The sequence below is a fragment of the Cervus elaphus genome, chromosome 4, assembly GCF_910594005.1.
Source record: "Cervus elaphus chromosome 4, mCerEla1.1, whole genome shotgun sequence".
Classification (NCBI taxonomy): Eukaryota; Metazoa; Chordata; class Mammalia; order Artiodactyla; family Cervidae; genus Cervus; species Cervus elaphus.
In genome coordinates, this window is record NC_057818.1 from 36,171,406 (window position 1) to 36,192,808 (window position 21,403).

At 37.4% G+C, this 21,403-nt stretch overlaps 1 protein-coding gene across 3 annotated transcripts in view; it reads left to right on the plus strand.

Annotated features, from left to right (window-relative positions):
• Positions 1–366: 366 nt before the first annotated feature.
• NFATC3 (nuclear factor of activated T cells 3) overlaps positions 367–21,403 on the plus strand; it is a 92,803-nt gene continuing 71,766 nt past the window's right edge. The window contains exon 1 of one of the 3 annotated variants that reach the window (XM_043898877.1): positions 367–840. In XM_043898877.1, coding sequence (XP_043754812.1) covers positions 738–840 — 103 coding nt within the window. In that variant the 5' untranslated portion in view covers positions 367–737. The remainder of the gene's footprint in view (positions 841–21,403) is intronic. The other 2 variants (XM_043898876.1, XM_043898875.1) reach the window with 2 other exon arrangements.

Sequence of the window (21,403 nt, forward strand, 5' to 3'; positions counted from 1 at the left end):
CCACATAACCCTCCCGAGCGCTGTTACCTTCCCCAAACTCAGCGAGCAGAAGTAGCTCTGCGGCCGCCAGTCACCGCACCCTTAACCCCAAGGCTCTTAGCGCCCCTTCCCCAGCTAGGGGTCCGCCCAAGAAGGAAGGGGATCTCTGATTGGCCGGTAGTGGGCCCCTCAATCTAATTAGAGGGCTATGGACCGACCCCACGCTCTGGTACCGGGTCCAGGTTTAGGAGGTGATGAAGTGGAGGCCAAACTACAACTCCCAAGAGGCAGCAGGGCTACCCGACTCTCCATGATCACATGGCTTCCTTCTCCAGGAGAGGGAGTCACGCGGTAGGCCGGTTGAGAGGGCGGGGCCGTCGGGCTAGCCCGCGGCGCCAGTGGCCTATGGGCTGCCGGGTCAGGCGGGCGCGCGGTAGTGGGCGGGGCCTGGCGCGCGTTACGGCGCGGGAGCGCGCCGGTGGCAGCGGCTGTTGGGGGGCGGGGAATATCGTCTAAGGCGACCGTGGCAGCTTGGGCACCGACGACTGCCAGTGGCGGCGGCTCGTGGTGCGGCTCGGCGCGCGGCCAGTTTTCGAGTTCGGAACGGAACGCTCGGAGTCGCGGTCCCCGCCCGGAAAGTTTGCTGCGGAGCCGCGAACTCCTGGCCGGCGCGGCCCGGCATGAAGCGGCGCTGAGGAGCCGCCGCCGCCGCCGCCGCAGCCGCCTGAGGAGGAGCCGCAGCACCCCGGGCCACGCCGATGACTACTGCAAACTGTGGCGCCCACGACGAGCTCGACTTTAAACTCGTCTTTGGCGAGGACGGGGCGCCGGCGCCGCCGCCCCCGGGCTCGCGGCCTGCAGGTGGGTGCCGGGCGGGGCGGGAATGAGGAGCGTCAGCTTTTCTCGCTCGCACGAGCTCTCCCCCTCCCTGGTCCCTCGGTCGTCCCGAGTCTAGTAACGTCGTGTGTGTGTGTGGGTGTGTGTGGTGAGTAAAGAGCGGATTTAAACCGCTGAGGAGGCATGTGAGTCGCAGAGACTTGGAAGTGCCTGCGGTCTTGGCTGGAAGCAAACTAGTGGGGACCTGGACTCCGGGGGTTTGGAGGCCGAGGGTCGGGGCCGCTGCCCAGGTGGCGTTTGGTTGTCGCTGCTTTGCCAGCGTGGTGTGAAGGAAATGCCCCTGTGAAGTGTAAGCAGGCTTGGTTTTTCATCTATTCTAGGTGTTAAAAACAATCTCCATTTGAAAGATGCGCATTCTGGAAGTGCAGGAGCTCTCTAAAATTCGTGCACATGTCTATTTAAATATACTTCACTACGAGAGTAATGCTGTAGTGTTAAATTTCCACTTGTGCAAGTTAATGGCTCACATTTAATTAGAAGTGTAACTATAACGGGACTTTTATGAAAAATAGATTTCTATTTTTTTTGCAGCAGAGTGTTTCGGAACATTTTAAAAAGTGGGGTGCCTTGTCCGAAATTCTCCTAGAAAGTTCTGGAAGTCAGTTTTTATTTTCAGAAAAAGCTCATCTCGGAAGATGTTTTGAAGGAGATCCTGTATTGAGTTTAAAGGAGATCGTGAAAGGCTGAGCACCATAATGCTTGGAGGTCAGACCAATCAGGAAATAGAAACAGGATGGCTGGGGACTTAGAACTCTCCTGTGACCTGGTTTGGAATACTGTGGTTCATTAAGTTCAGTTTCCCTATTACTTATGCAAGCGAACTTCAAAAGGGAAATGGATAAGACTAATCCCCCTTTATTCTTTCCGGGTGTTAGGTGAATTACTTCATGTTCATATTGATGTTCAACAGACTGCTCTGTAGGCTTGCACTGAAAAACATATCAGAACGTATTATATAAAAATTCTCAGCGAAGTATTTGTACTTTATTATCAGTTCTATTAGCTTTTTAAATGTTAGATGTCTTTTTCAATCCCATTGACATCGTTTGAGCACCTGTTATGCTCAGGGTGGTGTTTGGTAGTGTTATGATGGGCGCAGAAAGAATTGAGAGGCCCCTCAAGGAACTTGGGAAATGGGATGGAGGCACGTAACCCAAATAACTGTGCTACTAGTCTGACTGAATGGTGTTGCAGCTTATGGTAGAGATAGGAACGGGAAAAGTGGCTTTTGTGGAGAGGGTTGCATTGAATTGTAGTTAGATTACTGGGATTTAACAAAAAAATACATCGTTTGAATGAGTATTTTTATTATAAAGAAGATAAACAGTTGATGATGTCAGCAAACTTTTATTGGACACAAACTTGATGGAGAACATTATATACCAACCAGATGATCCATAAAGATGTTAGCCAAACATGTAATAAAGAAGAATCATCATGTAGTTGGAATTGAATGTACATCTCAAACATTAAGTAACATTTACAAGCTATGAAAACAGCTTTTTAAAGAATGATTTTTGCCATAAGTCCTCTAAAAGACATTTTGATATGGGTCAAAATCAAAATGGATCTCGAAGAAGTTAAGATTTGAAACTTGATTTATAACTGGTTTTCCCAAAGTTAAACTTGAGCAGTTTTATTTGTGTCAAAAGGTCCATTTTAAAGTAGTCTAGTAGCTATTTTTTTAAGTTTTAAAAATTTAGGATAAAGTACACATGACACAAACCATTTTTAATTGAATGATTCAGTGGCATTTAGTGCATTCACAGCATTGTGCAACCACATCTATCTAGTTTCAAAACATTTTCATCACCCTAAAAGGAAACCCCAAACCCATTAAGCAGTTGCTCTTCTTTCTCCCTTGCCCCCTCCCAGTCCCTGGCAGCCCAGTCTCTAATCTGGGATCTGTCTCTATGGATTTATCTATTCTGGATATTTCATATAAATGGAATCATACATATATGACCTTTAGTGTCTGGCTTTCACTTAGTGCAGTGTTTTTGTGGTTCATCCATGCTATAGAATATAGCAGTATTTTGTTCCTTTTTATGACTGAATTATATTCTTTTTATTTATTTATTTTTTTTAATTTATTTTATTTTTTTGACTGAATTATATTCTATCGTACATTTACTCCGATTTCTTTATCTGTTCATCCATTGATGGACTTGAGTTTTTTCTACCTTTTGGCAGTTGTAAGTAGTGCTGCTATGAACACCTACTAGCTAATTTTTAAATTCTTTTGAAAATGATGTGTTAAATGTTCAGAATTAAGGTTTCAAAGTTATGTCATATTAATTTTCTTTTAAAAATTTATTTATTTATTAGGCTGTGCTGCGTGTTAGTTGAGGCATGTGGGATTCTAGCTCTAACTCGGGATCAAACTCAGGCCCCTGTATTGGGAGTGCAGTCTTAGTCACTGGAGCACCAGGGAAGTTCAAAATTAATTTTCATTTTACTAAGCATAATTAAGAGTGTGTAGTTTGAAGGACTAAGTGGATTAACTAACATGCTTTTAGGATGATAATATGCAGTAAGGTGGGCCATGAGAGTAAAACTGCTTACTAGAATTCAGATCAGTATTTGGTCATGTCAGTGAGTTTACTTGTGTCTGAGTTCTCTTTCTCAGTGGAGTGGAGCATTTCACGAGGGTAGGGATAATATCAGTATCTTATTTACAGATGCCTAACAAGGTGCCTTTAACATAGTAGGCACCAGTATTTGTTCAATTAATGAAAAAGTACCACTTAAGTTTTGAGTCAGTTGTTTTTTCTTTTTTTTTAATGGCAAGGGAAGTTTATGAGACTTGTCTTAGTTCTTTGACTTTTATTGGTCAATACCATAAGACGGCAGCTTTCGGTCATTTTGGGTTCCAGGTTTTCCCTCTCTCTAAAGGCTTGAGAGTACTTGTGTCATATCTAAATTTCCATACAGAAGATCTTGAAAAATATTTGGAGGTGGAGAGGATAGTGGATGGAGACTGAGGACAAGGCAAGAAGCTGAATTTAGTGAATATCCTTAGCAAGCTTGTAAAATACAAATTAGATGATTTGACACTTGATAAAGTCAATACATTGTGACTGACTTAAGTTTATTGCTTACCAAGGTATTTTGAGATTTTTTTCCATTAAAGAAAATTTAAGATTCTAGAGTCTTTAGCTTTTTTTTTTTTAAATATGAGGACAGTGTTAACTTTGACATTTTTCCAGTTAAAAGTGAATCAAAATACTATGTTTGCATTTCTTTTACTTAATACCTAGCTTGAAAATGAAGATATACCTCACGAGTAAATAGAGAATTTTAAATTGGTGTTTAATGTATTTTGCTAATATTATTTGCCATCATGGAGGATAGCTTCTGGCGCTCTATTTTAGTGTATTGATATATATTAGTTAGATGTTGTAATATTCTTTATGTTTCAGATTTAAATTTTCATTCTTAGGATTTGTTCGTTACTAAACATTGACTTTCTAGTCCTGGAGGAGAGTCACTGGGAGGAAGGTGTGCTGTAGGTGTGTTGTATTTTATCTGTTGTTCCTTTTTAAAAGGGGAGAAATAGATGGAATATGTGTTTTTATTAGAAATTTACTTTATGATGTGTAGTTTTGTCAGATACCACTTTAATATGCAGCTTTTTCACACGTAAAATTGAGGGGAAATTTTTTTAAAATAAAAATTAAAAAATGAATTTGAGGAACTTTTTCTAGATCATTGTCCTAATCTTAAATCTATAGTGTTTGACTGTTTAGTGTTTGGACATCTGATTCATGTATTCTTTATAATTTACTGTCTTTTAGATAAGTTCATTTTCTCACTTTTTTGTTTTTATTAAAATTTGTACTCTGTTTTTGTTCTCTTGTTTTAAATGAGATAAAATGTATTTAAAGGTCTTAGCACAGTCCTTGGCCCAGTGATACTCAGTAAGTGGTGGTAATTTTTTTTTCAAAATGATAAGATTTTTAAAAAAATACCTACAAATTGATGATTGATTATTTTTTATTTCCTCCTATTTCTTAGACCTTTTTTCTATAGTAAGCTAAAATATTGAGAGAGAGAGTAAGGGCAGCTGAGAGATCCAGTCTTTTAAACCTTACTAAATGAGTTGGAATATTTGTCTTAAATATTTTAATTTTTTCCTTTTAATTCTATTCCTGTTTTCAGTGTTACCTCCTTTCTCATATCTTACTAAATATACACACTGAATGTCATTTGCTTTTAATTACATTTTTCTACTTATTTGAATTAAATTGTTACTAACTCAGTATGGTGTGAAGGATGGTTGCTTTACTAACCATACTAAGTATAATTGGATATTTAAATCAGTATGAAAAAAGGGAAGTTGTGTGTATGATTTCCTGTAGAAATTAATGGTGTGTTTATACAGCACATTAGATACTATAAAGGAAGATTTGATTACTGCTGAACCTTACTTTCATACTATTGGTCAGCTTTTTCCTTAGACTTGAATGCAGTGAGAATATATATTAGGTGATTGAGTCAATGATAAACGTTTCACCATTTCACTTGGAAAAATAATATTCTGTTTCCTTGACATTTTTCCTGATAAGAAGTAGACAATACTCCTGAGGGTATTAGCAGAATTTCCTGATGGAGATTAGTGAATAACTGTGTTTTAGTGAGTATGGAGAAAATTGAGGAAAACATTTTAATTGTTTTGTTAAAACTTTATCTTTGTAAGAGCATTGCTATACCTGTGTTTTCTTAGATTTTCCCATTTGCTAATTGTTTTTGTTGTTGTTTATAGTTGGTCAGTTCAGTTCAGTCTCCCAGTCGTGTCCGATTCTTTGTGACCCCATGGACTGCAGCACACCAGGCTTCCCTGTCCATCACAAACTTCCAGAGTTTACCCAAACTCATGTCCATTGATTTGGTGATGCCATCCAACCATCTCATCCTATGTTGTCCCCTTTTCGTCCTGCCTTCAATCTTTCCCAGCATCAGGGTCTTTTCCAATGAGTCAGTTCTTCACATCAGGTGGCCAAAGTATTGGAGTTTGAGCTTCAAATCAGTCCTTCCAATGAACACTCAGGACTGATCTCTTTTAGGATGGACTGGTTAGATCACCTTGCAGTCCAAGGGACTCTCAAAAGTCTTTAGTTGCTCAGTTGTGTCCAACTCTTTTACTACCCCGTGGACTGTAACCTGTCAAGTTCCTCTGTCAGTGGGATTTGCCAATACAGAAAGGTTATTTTGGCATATATTCTAAACTATTAGCAGAGATAAACTATAGTAATTTTATTAGATGATATAAAAATTAAAACTTGGATGTTGTGTATATTGCCAAGACACTGCAGGGAGGGTCTAGTAAGTCCTGAAACTTAAGTATTTAAGGGCATTTGAAATACTAACTTAAGGTAAGTTGGAGAATCAACTTATTATTATGACTTGCCTTTCGTCAACCAATGAGCTTTGCCTAAAATTACTGTATGTATTTTTACTGAATTATAGCCCAGACCTTGCTTTTGAGTCTTGCTCTGCGTTTATTTTTTCAATGAAGTGTGATCATGAGGACATTTTTGGTAAGAAAATGTGGAGTTCATGGTTCTTCAGAAAAAATGATAAGTAAAATGCTAATATATAAAATGGAAACATTTTAAGAGAAGATAATGAGTTGTGTTACTGATTGTGAAGTTTAATGTATCTTTTGCTTTCCTCCTTAGTATGTGATTCAGTATGGTGATGTTGGTGGTGTTTTATATTTAATAAGAGGTGGGATTGAGGAAGCCAGAATACATTGAAGTCAATTGCATTACTCCTAAGAGACAGGAAACCTGAGGAGGTTGAGCCTCATTTAATAGTAAGCAGTGGTTTGACTGCTCACAGCAGTAACATAAATAAGGAAGGTGTTGTCTAAAGCTGTTCTGGTGGGTCAGGGGAGTAGACATAGCAGACTTGGCAGTAAGCCTGGCTTCTAAAACAAAATCCAAGTCATCAAATTTGCCCAGGCATGCCATATGAGGTTCAAGTAACAGTGGAATTTAAGAGGAGTGAATTTGTTCAGGGAGGCTTAGGAGAGTAACAAGCAGTAGCAAGCTTTTTTGACAGCCATAGTTTTAGCTCATACATAGCGTGAGTCTGCATATATTTCAGTATTTCTGGTAATGTTTATATAATTACATAGCATGAGTCTCACCTGTTTGCATGAATTCAGTGGACTTGAGAAGACAGGAACAATTGGATCTGTAAGATTTAAGCAGAATATTCTATGAATTGTCTATGAATTGATAGCTGAACTTTAGTTGTTGGGACAGTTTTAATTAACATATTGATATTCCTGTGTGTAAGGGAAATGTGTCTTTATGAAAACCTGAAAATCTCAGGTACACTGGAAAAGTCACTTGAAGGTTTCTTTTTCTTACAAAATGTACAGTTTCTATTTATCTTATGTTTCAGAAGTGGGTGAGATTTTTAATGCTTTAAAATCTATTTTCAGTGTCTTAAAATTTTTATATTTCTTAATTTTGTATTAAATTTTTATCACCTTTGCTGTTTAATTAGAAAATAGGTAGGATTATGTGAGCTTTGAAATTATAACTTTTTTAAAAAAAGAATGTTGATTTATATCACATGTAAAAATATTTCTGAAAACATTTTTTCCATCATCGGCCAGAACACTTTTTTTTTTTTGGCCATAACACTTTTATTGGACAGTTTGTGAGTCATACTTAAATGTAAATATTTTTCAGTATTAGTTAAAAATAAAAATATTTATTTATTTTTAAATAAAAAAAATAGCATTGAGGAAAAATATGACATTCAGAAATTGTTGAAGCTAGATGATGAATATATGGGAATTCATTATAATATTCTGTATTTTTATGTATGTTTTAAAATTTCCATGATAGAAAGTTTTAAAACCACAAACTCTTCAGGACTCTCTATTAGGATAAGAAAAATATTCACTTAAAAAATAGCATTGTGAAGTTAATAGAATTTGCTGTGGCATGTACTTTTTTGAAAACTGGTTTAACAAAAGCTAGTTGTGGTATGTCTGATTTCCAAAACCCATTTCTCTCTTTGGGTAGAATTAGCAGTGGGATGTTGGTGGTGTGCATAAATTGGAAGGAAACTGATCTTGTGATGTGCTTTTGAGTAGGTATTTTTTAGTTTTTCTAAAATACTTAGTTTTTCTAAAATATTTTCTAAGTAACTACATGGGATCGGAAAATTCACTTACTGTTTAATGATTGAAATTATTTAAAAGTTTTTTAATTTTTGAAAAGAAGTTTTAATGTTTGACTGTGTTGCTTATATCCATCAGTCTAATATTTATTAAGTATTGTCAATCTCTTAAACCTTTAAATTTATTATGAAATGAAACTAGAGAACTTGAACTTAATTTTAAGACTAGATTTTAAATCTTAATGGGTAGTCTTTCTCTTCTCCAGGGGTTCTTGCCAACCCAGGGATTGAACCAGGTCTCCTGCATTGCAGGCGGATTCTTTACCATCTGAGCCACAAGGGAAGCCCTATATGTAATTAGTAGAGATTAATTCACAAAAATAATGCACATATAAATTCTTTTGATTGTGTACCTTTCAGAGCAAAGAAGATCTGAAATTTATATCTTATGTTTTGCCATTTATGAATCATACTGAATTCTAAAGGAATATGTTTTAAGCTTGTCCTTTATATAAGGAAAATCTTTGGGGAAAATATAGAAACTTATATCTAAATGTTACTTTTTAGGGAATTCCCTGGTAATCCAGGGGTTAAGAATCCACTTGCCAGTGCAGGGGACACAGGTTTGATCCCTGGTCCAGGAAGATTCCACATGCCCTGGGGCAACTAAGCCTGTGCACCACAACTACTGAAGCCCATGCATGCTCTGCACACCACAGTGAAGACCCAGCGTAACCTAAATAAATAAATGAAGTTATTTTTTTAAAGTTGCTTTTTAATTTTTTTATTGTTGTATAAGCATTTTAAGGAAACTTGATACTTCCTCTGCCAGCAACATTTCCTTATAGTTTTCACTTCCTTTCAGTAAAGGTTCAGTGAAGAATGATGTTCGGAAATTGTTGAAGTTACATGATAAATGTATGGGGACTAATTATACTGTATTCACTACTTTATGTTTGAAAATTTCTATAATAGGGAGTTTCGAAACCTTTAGGCCATGATGCAGAGTAAGAAATTTTGTTTTAAGCCAGCAAACAGATACTTGTTTAAACAGAGAAAACTGAGATGGAAGTATCAGTAAAGTAGCATTTACCTTTATTCTGACATTATTTTCTTATTTTCTTCTTCATTATCTTAAAACATTGTTGGCCGTGTCTAATAGATAACTACCTTTAGTGTGAAAAACTGGGCTCTAGAAGATGGTTTCATACTTCTGATTATATTAAAATTGTTAGGTCATTGACAAATTATTATTCAAGCCATATTTCCTGTGTCTGTAGTTCTTTAATACATTACAAAAAATATTTTTTATTGTGGTTGTCATGGGTTGTCAAGGGGGGAGAGGAGGGGGAGGGATGGACTGGGGATTTGGGGTTGGTAGATGCAAACTATTATGTTTAGAATGGATAAACTACAAGGCCATACTGTATAACTATATTCTCCTGGGAACAATCATAATGGAAAATAATATTTAAAAAAGAATGTATATGTATGTAAAACTGAGTCACTTTGGTGTAAGATTGGCACAGCATTGTAAATCAGCTCTACTGATTTACATTATTTTTTGTTGAATTAGCATATTGCTGTCTTTTTATTTTATTGCTGTCTTTTATACAGCATATTGCTGTATTTTTATTGCTGGGTTTTGCCACTTCCTGAAAATGAGTTATATCTCGCCCTTTCTCTCTGCTCTTTGTTCTAACTCAAGTCTTGGTCAGCTTCTGTTTGGATTTATGTAGTATTCTCTTCATATTTTATTCCCTAATTCAGTTTTAAAAGTCACAGCTAAAATTATCTTTGATTCCTGCTCCCTTCTGTCTATAATCTGCCTCTATACTGGTTTTCCTCATTGTGCTTTACCTTTTTTATATCCCTTACTCTATACATTAATATAACATTCTCTTTATTAATATTAATTTTATAAACTAATATCATCTTATTTCAGCCCCGGTATGAAATCTTTCTTTCTACCCGTTTGTCCGAACTGCCTCTGCCAGCCACATGTTGTTTCATAGTCTCTTTTGTGAGACAGTTTAGAAACATTATTTTGAGGTAGTATTGAACTAGGTCTGGGTTCTAAATTCATATCCATTGCTAGTTGAGTGACACTGCCAAAAAGCACAGAATAATTTCAGGCTTATTTAATTCTTTCATTTTATAAGAGAGGAAACGTAGGTTCAGGTTGGCTTGCCCAGGGCCATTTAACTAGCTAGTTACAGAACAGAGGCCTGGGATCTCTGGCTCCTAGTTTTTGTTTTTCTTTAGTAAATTGCTTAATTTCTACTTGAAAATCCTGAACTTTTTTTTGCCTAGCCTGTAATTTTCATCATTTTTGTAACTTCTGTTTTTTTGTGTGTTATGTGTGTTATACTTAACCCAACATTATTGAGTATCTATTATATGCAAGTTATTTTTATATACATTATTTCTCAGTCTTATGATAACCTGAAGAGGTAGGTACTATTTCCATTTTACCTGAGGAAGCATAAATGAAGGTAGATTTGACCATCTAGAAAGTAGAAGGGTTGAGATTTGAACCCTAGTTTTCTGACTTGGAGAAGGAAATGGCAACCCACTCCAGTATTCTTGCCTGGAAAATCCCATGGACGGTGGAACCTGGTAGGCTACTGTCCATGGGGTCGCAAAGAGTCGGACACAACTGAGTGACTTCACTTTCACTTCACTTTCTGACTTGGGCTCTTTCTGGTATTCCTCTTGCCTCTCTACTCCCAGAAAGAGTTCAAGTACAGAAGTAGCTTTTCCTTTGGTAAAACCAAGACTCATGATGAGCACATGGAATCAAACATACCTGAGGCAGAGTTACCTGTGTTCCTATGGCTAGACTTTCTACTTTGCCCTCAGAGTGGCTGCTTGCGGAATGCCTGTTACTCCTGCCTGCTCTAGACATTTTTAAATGGTAGCTGTAGTAAAGCCAGACCAATAAAGGGTACCGCACAGCTAACCATGCTCAGCCAGAATTTGGCTCTTTTGGATTTCTTTGCTTCCTTATGGATCTGAAGGTCAAGAAGTCATACTTTCTAGGTTTTAAGTAGTGAGGATTTGGTCTTTCTCTTTAGTAACTCTCTCCCAGGTTGTCCTACTTAGGGTCTGGTTTGTGGCCTTTGCAGGCCAATTATGCACTTCTTAAAATTTAAAGCACTTTTAGATTTGTCATGAAAATTATCCTAAACCTAAATTAGACAAAAGTTCAAAATTTAAAAAATGCTAAATTACTAGTTAAGATAGTTTTTTTTTTTTAATTTAAACATTTGCTTTTAAATGCTTTAACAGATACGTTAAGTACTACTTTTTTCTTTGGTTGAATTTAGAACTAAAGTAAAACTACTCTACCTTCTATAGCCACTAGTTCTGACACTCATTTTTTCCTTGATATTTTGATCAGTATGCCATCTGCCACACATTCTTATCTCCCAAGACCAGTGCTGCCTCTGGGCTACTCTTTGTCTACTACCTGTTTCTTTTTACAAACACTTATGACTCTAAGCAGAACTCTTCTTTCAGAGCAAAAGCAAGAAGGTTCTTTTGTTATGTTACCTGGTACATGTTGACTGATCATTGTTTTGAAACTTTCTTTGACTTTTTATCATCTGGTCACTGTTTAAAGGAAATAGTAGTGCTTTTTATTTTCTAGTTTAAACATATGCAAATTAGGTATGTTTGGGCTTGACATTTGGTGAGGGCAGGGGAAGAGACACAAACACTGACTTCACATGCTTCTTTTTAAGCATGAGGACGGATTTTTCCAGAAGCCTAAAGCAAATATAACCTCTCATTTCGTTGACCAAAATTGGGTTACATTCCCTTTCCTAAATTAGTAACTAGTAAAGACAAATGGAATTATTCTTAGCCAACCAGGCCCATCCCTTGGCCTGAGGAGGTGATTGGCTTTCCCTGAAGTACAAGACTGCACAGGAGAAGAGTGGAAACACAGCAGAAAACCTGTTAGGAGGAAACGGGTGCTGGGGGCAGGGGGTTTGAGATCATCCAAAATAATCCTCTGTTTTTTCTATCCACAGTATGTTAGCAGTTGAGGAACTTTAAAATGTAGATGTGACTTTTCCTTTGCAATTACTTTTACTGGCACTTGAGTTTCTTGCTTTGTCAAAGTTCTTGCGGTAGACAGGGGAGCCTATATAAGGGCAGGGAAAGAGGATGAAGTATGGCTAGTAGGTTTCTAGTGGGCTTGGTATCTGGTGGATGGCATATATGAGGCACCAAATCATGTTCCTTGTATGGTTCAAATGCAATCAGGTGGTCTTGCAGACATACAGAAACATAAGGAAAGAGCCTTCTGGTTAAACCAATCCCAGTTTTTAAAAATTTTTATTTATTTTTTAATTGAAGGATAATTGCTTTACAAAATTTTGTTGTTTTCTGTCAGACATCAGCATGAATCAGCCAGAGATGTATGTGTGTCCCCTCCCTCTGGAGCCTCCCTCCCCATCCCGCCCCTTTAGGTTGATACAGAGCCCCTGTTTGAGTTCCCTGAGACATACGGCAAGTCCCCATTGGCTATCTATTTTACACATGGTAAGTGTACATTTTCATGTTACTCTCTCCATACATCTCACCCTCTCCTCTCCTCTCCTCATGTCTATGTGTCTGTTCTCTATGTCTGTTTCTCCATTGCTGCCTTGCAAATGAATTCATCAGTACCATCTTTCTAAACCAATCCCAGTTTTAAAAAATAGATATAGTAAAGTATTTTTTACATGCTTTATATATTTACCTAATCTGTCTGTGTAGATATCTATCTGTCTGTCTTTCTTTTGGTTGTGCCTTGTGACTTGCAGGATCTTAGTTCCCTGACCAGGGATTGAACCTTGGCCCTGGGCAGTGAAAGTGTGGCATCCTAACCACTGGAGCCCAAGGGAATTCTTTATAAATGCTTTTAAAAGTATTTTATTTCATCTTTTATCTTTAAAGCTAGTCTAAAAATAACTAACACTTGTTAAAAGATAAAATAGAAGGATACGCATGGGAAAGAGAAAGTAGAAACCAGGGATGTTGTATAAGATCTCAGAGTAACTGAGTGGGAAGGGACCTCTAGATCATTAGCTGAGTGAATATACTAAAATGTTCAGTCTTTTAATATAGCTAACTGTGTCAATATTATTATGTATGAATATGATTCAGGTTATTGGAGTGGATGTATACTAAATACAGCAGTAATACAGGTATAGAGAAGGCCCTCTGAGAGCGTAAATGACAGTTTAACTTGGAGAGGTCACAGAAGTTAAAGTAGAGCTGAATCCAGTAGGATTATTTGCCTAGATAGGGTAGGAAATACATTTCAGGCCCACTTCCAAAAACACAAGTTAGTGTGGTCCCTTCTTGTTGGAAGATGAGGCTGTAGTATGCAGATGTGGCTAGAGGAGAGCCTGTTGTGCTGTATTAAGGAGTTGGATGTTAGTCTGAAGACAGGGAGCTTGTCAAAGAATTCCAAGCTGGACAAGAATGTCCAAGATTTGTACAAGAATGGACAAGATTTATGACTTAGATCTCTCTGCTACACTGCGAATAATGGACTGAGTAAGGCAGGAATGGAGGCAAAAGTAGTGTTGTGTCTGAGAAATGATAATGGCCAGAGGAGCAGAGATGGCAAGTTGGAAATGACGCTGAGATAGATTTAGGGGAAAGCAATCAAAAGGACCTGGTATCAGCTGAGTAAAGAGAGGAAAGAGACTAGGATTATTTCTTTTTTTCTAATTTGGGTCAGTTGTGATAGGAGAAGCAGATTTGGAAGTAGGAAGGGGGAAAGTGATTTATTTTAATAAAATATACCAGGCACTGTGAAAAGTCTGGGAGGCTTATATACTGTTTTATCAGAGTGGAAAAGTATGGAGAAGAGACTAGACAAAGTAAAAAGGGGGTTTGGGCTTTTGGTGGGGTTTAAGTTGTGGGAAGGTGACTAGGAAATGTATTATAAATAAAGGTTGTTTTTGTAAGATTTGTTATGCAGTGAAGAGTAGTTCTCTTCCTGGTGTGGGAGAGGGGAACACCTTTACAAAGGAAGATTTATGCCCAGCTTTTGGGCAGAAAGGGAGAGAGAGGAAAGAGAGGTTTTCCTGTTTGCTGTTTTTCAGTTGACTTCAGCTCAAATAATCTTACGCCAAAGTAGCATATTTTGGAATAGCATATTCTGATCTCCTTCAATAATAAACTATTTATTTGAATTGTGCTATTTGATAAGTTTTGACACATGTGTATCTATGAAAATTTCATCACATTAAAGATGGTGAACATGTCCATCACCTCGGAAAGTTTCCTTGTATGCTTTGTCATCATTCCTACACTCACCTTTCCCCTTTCCCCAGCCAGCCACTGAAATCACTATAGAAAACATATAAATGGAATCATGAAGTATATAGTTTTTTTTTTTTTTGGTTCTAGTTTCTTTCGTTTGGCATTGTTATTTTGAGATTCATCCATGTTAGTGAGCACATCAATAGGTCATTCATTCTTACCGGAGAATAGTTTCCATTCTATGCACATCCCACAATTTGTTTATCCATTCACCTCTTGATGGACTTTTGGATTGTTTTGGCTTACAAATAAAGCTGCTATGAACATTATGTATAAGTCTTTGTGCGGGCACTTATTTCCTTTACCCTTAAATCTGTGGTTGGTCATATCATAGGTGTATGTTTAACGTTTTGAGAAACTGATAAACTGTTTTCCAAGGTAGATGTATCATTTCGCATACCTTACTAGCAGTGGAAATGTACATCTCCACATTTTCACAATGTTTGAATTGTAATTTTAGTTCTAATAGGTGCATAGTAGTATTTCCTTGTCATTTTATATGTCCCTAATGACTAATGCTGTTGAACATTTTTTTATGTGCTTTTTCGCCATCTGTATGTTTTTTTTGACGAAGTGTCATTTAAATCTTTTGCATATTTAAAAAAGCTTTTTATTTCAAAATAATTCTAGATTCACAAAGTATTGCAAAAATTATAGAGAGGGAATTTCTAAGTATTCTTTACTCAGTTTCTTCTAATGATAAAATCTTGCAAAACTGTAGTATAATATTAAGACCAGGAAAATGACATTGCTGCAATCCACCAGACTTATTCACTTGTTACCATTTTTATGCTCACTGTGTGTGTATGTATAAAATGTTACATAAATTGAGTCATACAGTGTTTAACCTTTCGAGCCATTCTAATATGTGTATAATGACATCTCATTGTGGTTTTAATTGATATTCCCCTAATGACTGCACTGTTAAGCATCTCTTAAAATCATCCATGTATCATTTTTTGGTCAAGTGTCTATTCAAGTCTTTGCATCCTTTAAATTGTTTTTTATTGTTGAGTTTCGAGAGGTATTTTTTTAAACACAAGTCTTTATCATATGTATGCCTACAAGAGTTTCTCCTAATCTATGGCTTGTCTTTTCATTAACTGTCCTTTGCAGAGATTTTTAGTTTTGATGATGTTTGTTCCTTTATGGATTATGCTTTTGATGTTATACCTTAGAAATTGTGCCTAACCTAGATAACAAAAAAGAGAGAAGAAACTAGTAGTTTCCAGTGGAGAAAGGGAAAGGAAGAGGGGCAATAGAGGGGTAGAGCATTAAGAGGTAAAAAATATTAGATAGAAAATAAGCTACAAGTATATATTGTACAACATGGGGAATATAGCCTACATTTTATAACAACTATAAATTAAGTACAACCTTTAAAAGAAATAAAATAAATTGCAAGAAAAAAAAGAAATCTTTGCCTAATCTGAGTTCACAAAGATTCTTTCCAAGGTTTTCTTTTGGAAGTTATTAGTTGGGGTATTGTATTTAGGTCTGTGATCTGTTTTGATCTATCTATTAATTTTTTGTGTATATGGTGTAAGGTATGGACCGAAGCTCACTCTTTTTACATATGGATGTCCAGTTCTTCCAGCCCTATTTCTTGATAAAGCTATCCTTTTTCCCACTGCATTGCCTTTGAACTTTTTTGAAAACTCAATTGACTATATATGTATGAGTTTATTTTTGGACTCTGTTCTGTGTTGAGCTGTGTGTCGGTCCTTTACCGTTACTATATTGTCATTTCCGTACCTTTAGAATACTCTTGAAATCAGATAGTGTCATTTTTTTTCAAATTTGTTCTTTTCCAGATTGTTTGGCTATTCTAAATCTTCTGCCTATCCGTATAAATTTTAGAATCTGCTTGGCATTTTCTACAAAAATGCCCAGTAAAATTTCAACTAGGATTGTGTCAAATCACAGTTTCAGGAGAACGAATATCAGTATTGAGTCTTTCAATCCAAAAATGTCTATCTTCATTTATTTTATTAAATATCTTTATTATTTTATTATATTGCTATTATTTAATTTCAATAGTTTGGAGTTTCTCGTGTACAAGTCTTACACATCTTTTGTCTGATTTATCCTTATGTAGTTAATATTTTTTGATGCTATTGTAAGTGTTGCCATGAACGTTAATGTACAGAGTTTGTGTGAGACCTTTGTTTTCATTTCTCTTGGGCATATACCTGAGAGTGGAATTGCTGGATCATAAATTAATTCTATGTTTAACCTTTTGAGGAACTGCCAAACTGTTTTCTAAAAGAGCTGCATCATATTATATTCCTGTTAGCAGTGTATGAGTGTTCCAGTTTCTCCACATCCTTGCTAATACTTGTTATTTTTCCATTGTGTTTTCTCAGTGTGCTGTTGATTTGCATTTCTTTAATTACTAATTATGTTGAGCATCTTTTCATGTGTTTACTGGCTGTTTTTACATCTTCTTTGCTGAAATATGTATTCAAATCTTAAATATATTTCCATTTTTAAATTGGGTTGTTTGTCTTCTTGTTGTTGAGTTTTAAGAATTCTTTATATATTCTGGATACTTTTTGAGATTATATCATATGCATGTGAAACAGTACATTCTTTTCACATTGTATGCATTCCATCCTGGAATTCCCCAGACTCCTGGTTGATTTTTTAAAATTTGCATAGGTTAAAGTTTCATTCTTTGTGATGTATAGTTCTTTGCGTTTTGGCAAATGCATAGTTACTTATTCCTTACCTCAATACCATAAAGAACAGATGTGTTATTTTAAAAATTCACCCACTCCCTCTTTCCTTTGTGTCTGGTTTCATTCACTTTGCAAAATGCATTTCAGATTTACTCATGTCATTGTATGAAGAACTATCTAGTTCCTTTTTATTGCTGTGAAGTGTTCCACTGTATGGATGTATCACAGTCAGTTTATCCATTCACCTGTTGAAAGATGTTTTGGTTCCTCTATTTGGCAGTTATGAATAAATCTTCTGTAAAGAGTCACATTCAAGATTTTGGTGACCATAAGTTTTTAATTCACTTGGTCTTCTCATACAATCATGTTTTGGTTTCATTAATTTTTCTCTGTTCTCTGCTTTCGTCTTCGTTATTGCTTTTCAAACAGAATTTTAAAAAGAGGAGTGGTTGGTATATCTGCTTCTTCAAGGAGATCAGTACAGGTGCAGTGAATGGATGAGACTTGAAGCCAGATGACACTGAAGAGGGAAGTGGTGACAGTGACAGTGTATTACTCTTTCTAAAAATGTAGTTTCTGGAGCAAAGTTTTTCAGCCTTGGCATTATTGACGTTTTGGACTAGATAATTCTTCGTTTTTAGGGGGCTGAGGAAATTGCCTGGTGGACCAGTGTTTGGTGCTTTATGCTTCCATTGCAGGGGGCCTGGGTTCGATCCCTGTTTGGGGAACTAACATCCCATGAGTTGCATGGTGCAGCCAAAAAAATAAGTAGAGGTGCTGAGTTGTGTATTGTAAAGAAGTTGTGTATTGTAAATTCTTTAGTAGCATCCTTGGTCCCTGTATGCCAGTTGTATCCCTCTAGTTGTGACAGTCAAAAATGTTTCTAGACATTATCAAATGTTCCAGGAGGGCAGAATTGCTCACTCTGAGAAACTAGTGTTTTAGAGGAAGGAGGAGAGAGAAGACCCTAAAGAAGAACTCAGATATCAAGGAAGCTTTTTTTTTTTTAATTACTTATTTATTATTCATTTTTAGCTGTGCTGGGTCTTGCTGCTCTGGCTTTTCTCTAGTTGTGGAGAGTGGGGGCTACTTTCTAGTTTCATTGCACAGGTGTCTCATTGTGGTGGCTTCTCTTGTTGTGGAGCATGGGCTCTAGGGCACGCAGTCTTCAGTAATTACGGCACATGGGCTCAGTAGTTGAGGTTTCTGGACTCTAGAGCACAGGCTTAGTAGTTGTGACTCGAGGGGTTAGCTGCTCCTTGGCATGTGGGATCCTCCTGGACCAGGGATCAAACCTGTGTCTCCTACATTAGCAGGAGCATTCTTTACCACTGAGCCATCAGGGAAGCCCTCAGGGAAGCTTTTTAAAGGAAATGAGAGATTAAGGGAAGTAGCGAGTGAGAGAAAGAGAGAAGGGGAAGGTTGAAGTTATAAAAGAGAAGATAGCTGATGGAACTTGGGTGTGGAATTTAGATCAGAGGTGGAGAGAATAGGTTTATATCTGAGACAAGGCACTTTTTTTTTATGAGAAAGGAAATGAAAAGATGATTATAGAATTTGTATAGATACATATATTTTTGAGGGTGGTATGGAAGAATCTCGCTTTCTGCTACCTTTGTCAAGTAGGGTCAAGATCCCTTGCTAAATGAGGTATCACTATGGAGAAGATGACTGAAGAGATGAGAGGTTTGGGATATGGAAAATAAGGGAAGGAACTGAGCAGAAAAAACTGATGAAGACAAGACAGCTAGTAAGTGGTAGATTTGACTTTAAGGCAGTGTTCTCCATTGTAGTTTTCTCCTTTAAATTCCCCCATTTAGGCTTTTTAAAAAAATTAATTAGTTTTGGCTATGCTGGATCTTCGTTGTTGCATTCGGGCTTTCTCTAGCTTAGGTGCGTGGGCTTCTCATTGCGATGGCTTCTTCTTATTGCAGAGCACTAGCTCTAGGGCATGCAGGCTTTAGTACTTGCAGCTCCAGCTGTGGGCTGGGTAGTTGTGGTAATAGGGCTAGTTACTCCATGGCATGTGACAGCCTCTCGGACCAGGGATTGACCCGTTGTCCCCTGCATTGGTAGGTAGACTCTTAGCACTGGGCCACCAGGGGAGCCCCGTGGTCATTACTGTTCTGTGTACGTCAGTTCAGTTTAGTTGCTCAGTTGTGTCTGACTCTCTGCGACCCCATGGACTGCAATACGCCAGGCTTCCTTGTCCATCACCAACTCCTGGAGCTTACTCAAATTCATGTCTATTGAGTCAGTGATGCCATCCAACCATCTCATCCTCTGTGGTCCCCTTCTTCTCCTGCCTTCAATCATTCCCAGCGTCGGGGTCTTTTCCAGTGAGTCAGTTCTTCATATCAGGTGGCCAAAGTATTGGAGTTTCAGCTTCAGCATTGGTCCTTCCAGTGAATATTTAGGACTGATTTCCTTTAGGATGGACTGGTTGGATCTCCTTACAGTCCAGGGGACTCTCAGGAGTCTTCTCCAACATCACAGTTCAAAAGCATCAATTCTTCGGTGTTCAACTTTCTTTATAGTCCAACCCTCACATCCATACATGACTACTGGGAAAACCAAAGCTTTGACTAGACAGACCTTTGTTGGCAAAGTAATGTCTCTGCGTTTTAATATGCTGTCTGGATTGGTCATAACTTTTCTTCCAAGGAGCAAGCGTCTTTTAATTTCATGGCTGCAGTCACCATCTGCAGTGATTTTGGAGTCTGAAAAAATAAAGGCTGTCAGTGTTTCCACTGTTTCCCCATCTATTTGCCATGAAGTGATGGGACCGGATGCCATGATCTTAGTTTTCTGAATGTTGAGTTTTAAGCCAGCTTTTTCCCTCTCCTCTTTCACTTTCATCAAGAGGCTCTTCAGTTCTTCTTCACTTTCTGCCATAAGGGTGGTGTCATCTGCATATCTGAGGTTATTGATGTTTCTCTCAACAGTCTTGATTCCAGCTTGTGCTTCATCCAGTCCAGCATTTCTCATGATGTCCTCTGCATATAAGTTAAATAAGCAGGGTGACAATATACAGTCTTGATGTACTCCTTTCCCGATTTGGAACCAGTCCATTGTTCCATGTCCAGTTCTAACTGTTGCTTCTTGACCTGCATACAGATTTCTCAGGAGGCAGGTAAGATGGTCTGGTATTCCCATCTCTTGAAGAATTTTCCAGAGTTTGTTGTGGTCCACACAGTCAAAGGCTTTGGCATAGTCAATAAAGCAGAGTAGATGTTTTTCTGGAACTCTCTTGCTTTTCTATGATCCAGTGGATGTTGGCAATTTGATCTCTGGTTCCTTTGCCTTTTCTAAATCCAGTTTGAACATCTGGAAGTTCACGGTTCAAGTACTGTTCTATGTACTTAAACTAATTCATTCCTAAGGTCTCCTTCAGGTGCCTGAGTCTCTTCTCAATACTTTCAGACACATTAGTTGGTCTATCAATTTTATTTTCTTGGAAATTTCTCTCTAAATTTCTCAAACCTGGACTGGTTGTACAGCTTAGGCAGTTGTACGTCTGTCATTGTGAGATCTCTCTTCTGCATCATCTTGAGGAGTCCCTTTGCCTTTTGTTGCATCACCTGTTTCTTAGCTACATATCATATAAACTCCTTTTGCTTGGTTACTTCACACTCATTTTGGTGGAGTATTTACTCCAGGAGCATATGAGAGGTAATGGGAGGTAAATATTCAAGAGCTTACATGTGGGTTGGCCAAAAAGTTTGGGTTTTCCTGTATGATGTTATGGAACTTTTTGGCCAACCCAGTGTTTTTAAATGTCTATATTCTCTCCTCACACTTCATTACTCCTGGTTTCAGATATCTAGATTAGATATAATTTTTTCTCAAGTTTTGGAAGTATAGCTCTCCATTTTTCTTCTAGCTTCCAGAGTTGCTTTTGAGAAGTCTGATGACATTCTGATTTCTGTGTTCTTCATGTGTAACCTGTTTCTCTCCTTCCATTCTTTTAGGGTTTTTCCTCTTTGTTCCTTGTATTCTGAAATTTAATGATGATGTATATCAGTCAGGATCTGTTTTTCACCCATTGTGCTGGACTATCAATAATCCTTTATTCCTCTTCATTTTTCTATTCTCTTCTGGAACTTAAAAAAGTTTCAACTGGGACTCCTGGACCAATTCTGATACTCTCTCCCATTTCCTATTTGTCTTTTTGCTGAACTCTTTGGGTGAATTTCTTCAACTTGATCTTTGAGTTTTTCTTTGAGCCTTTCATTTGTTATTTTTAATTTCTAGGGGCTCTTTTCTTTTATCTTTTTAAGTAAGCGTATGTTCTTGTTTTGGAGTTGCAATATCTTCTTTTTTCTCCGAGGTTGTTGAGATAGGTTTTATTGTTGAGGTTTCCATCTTACTGCATA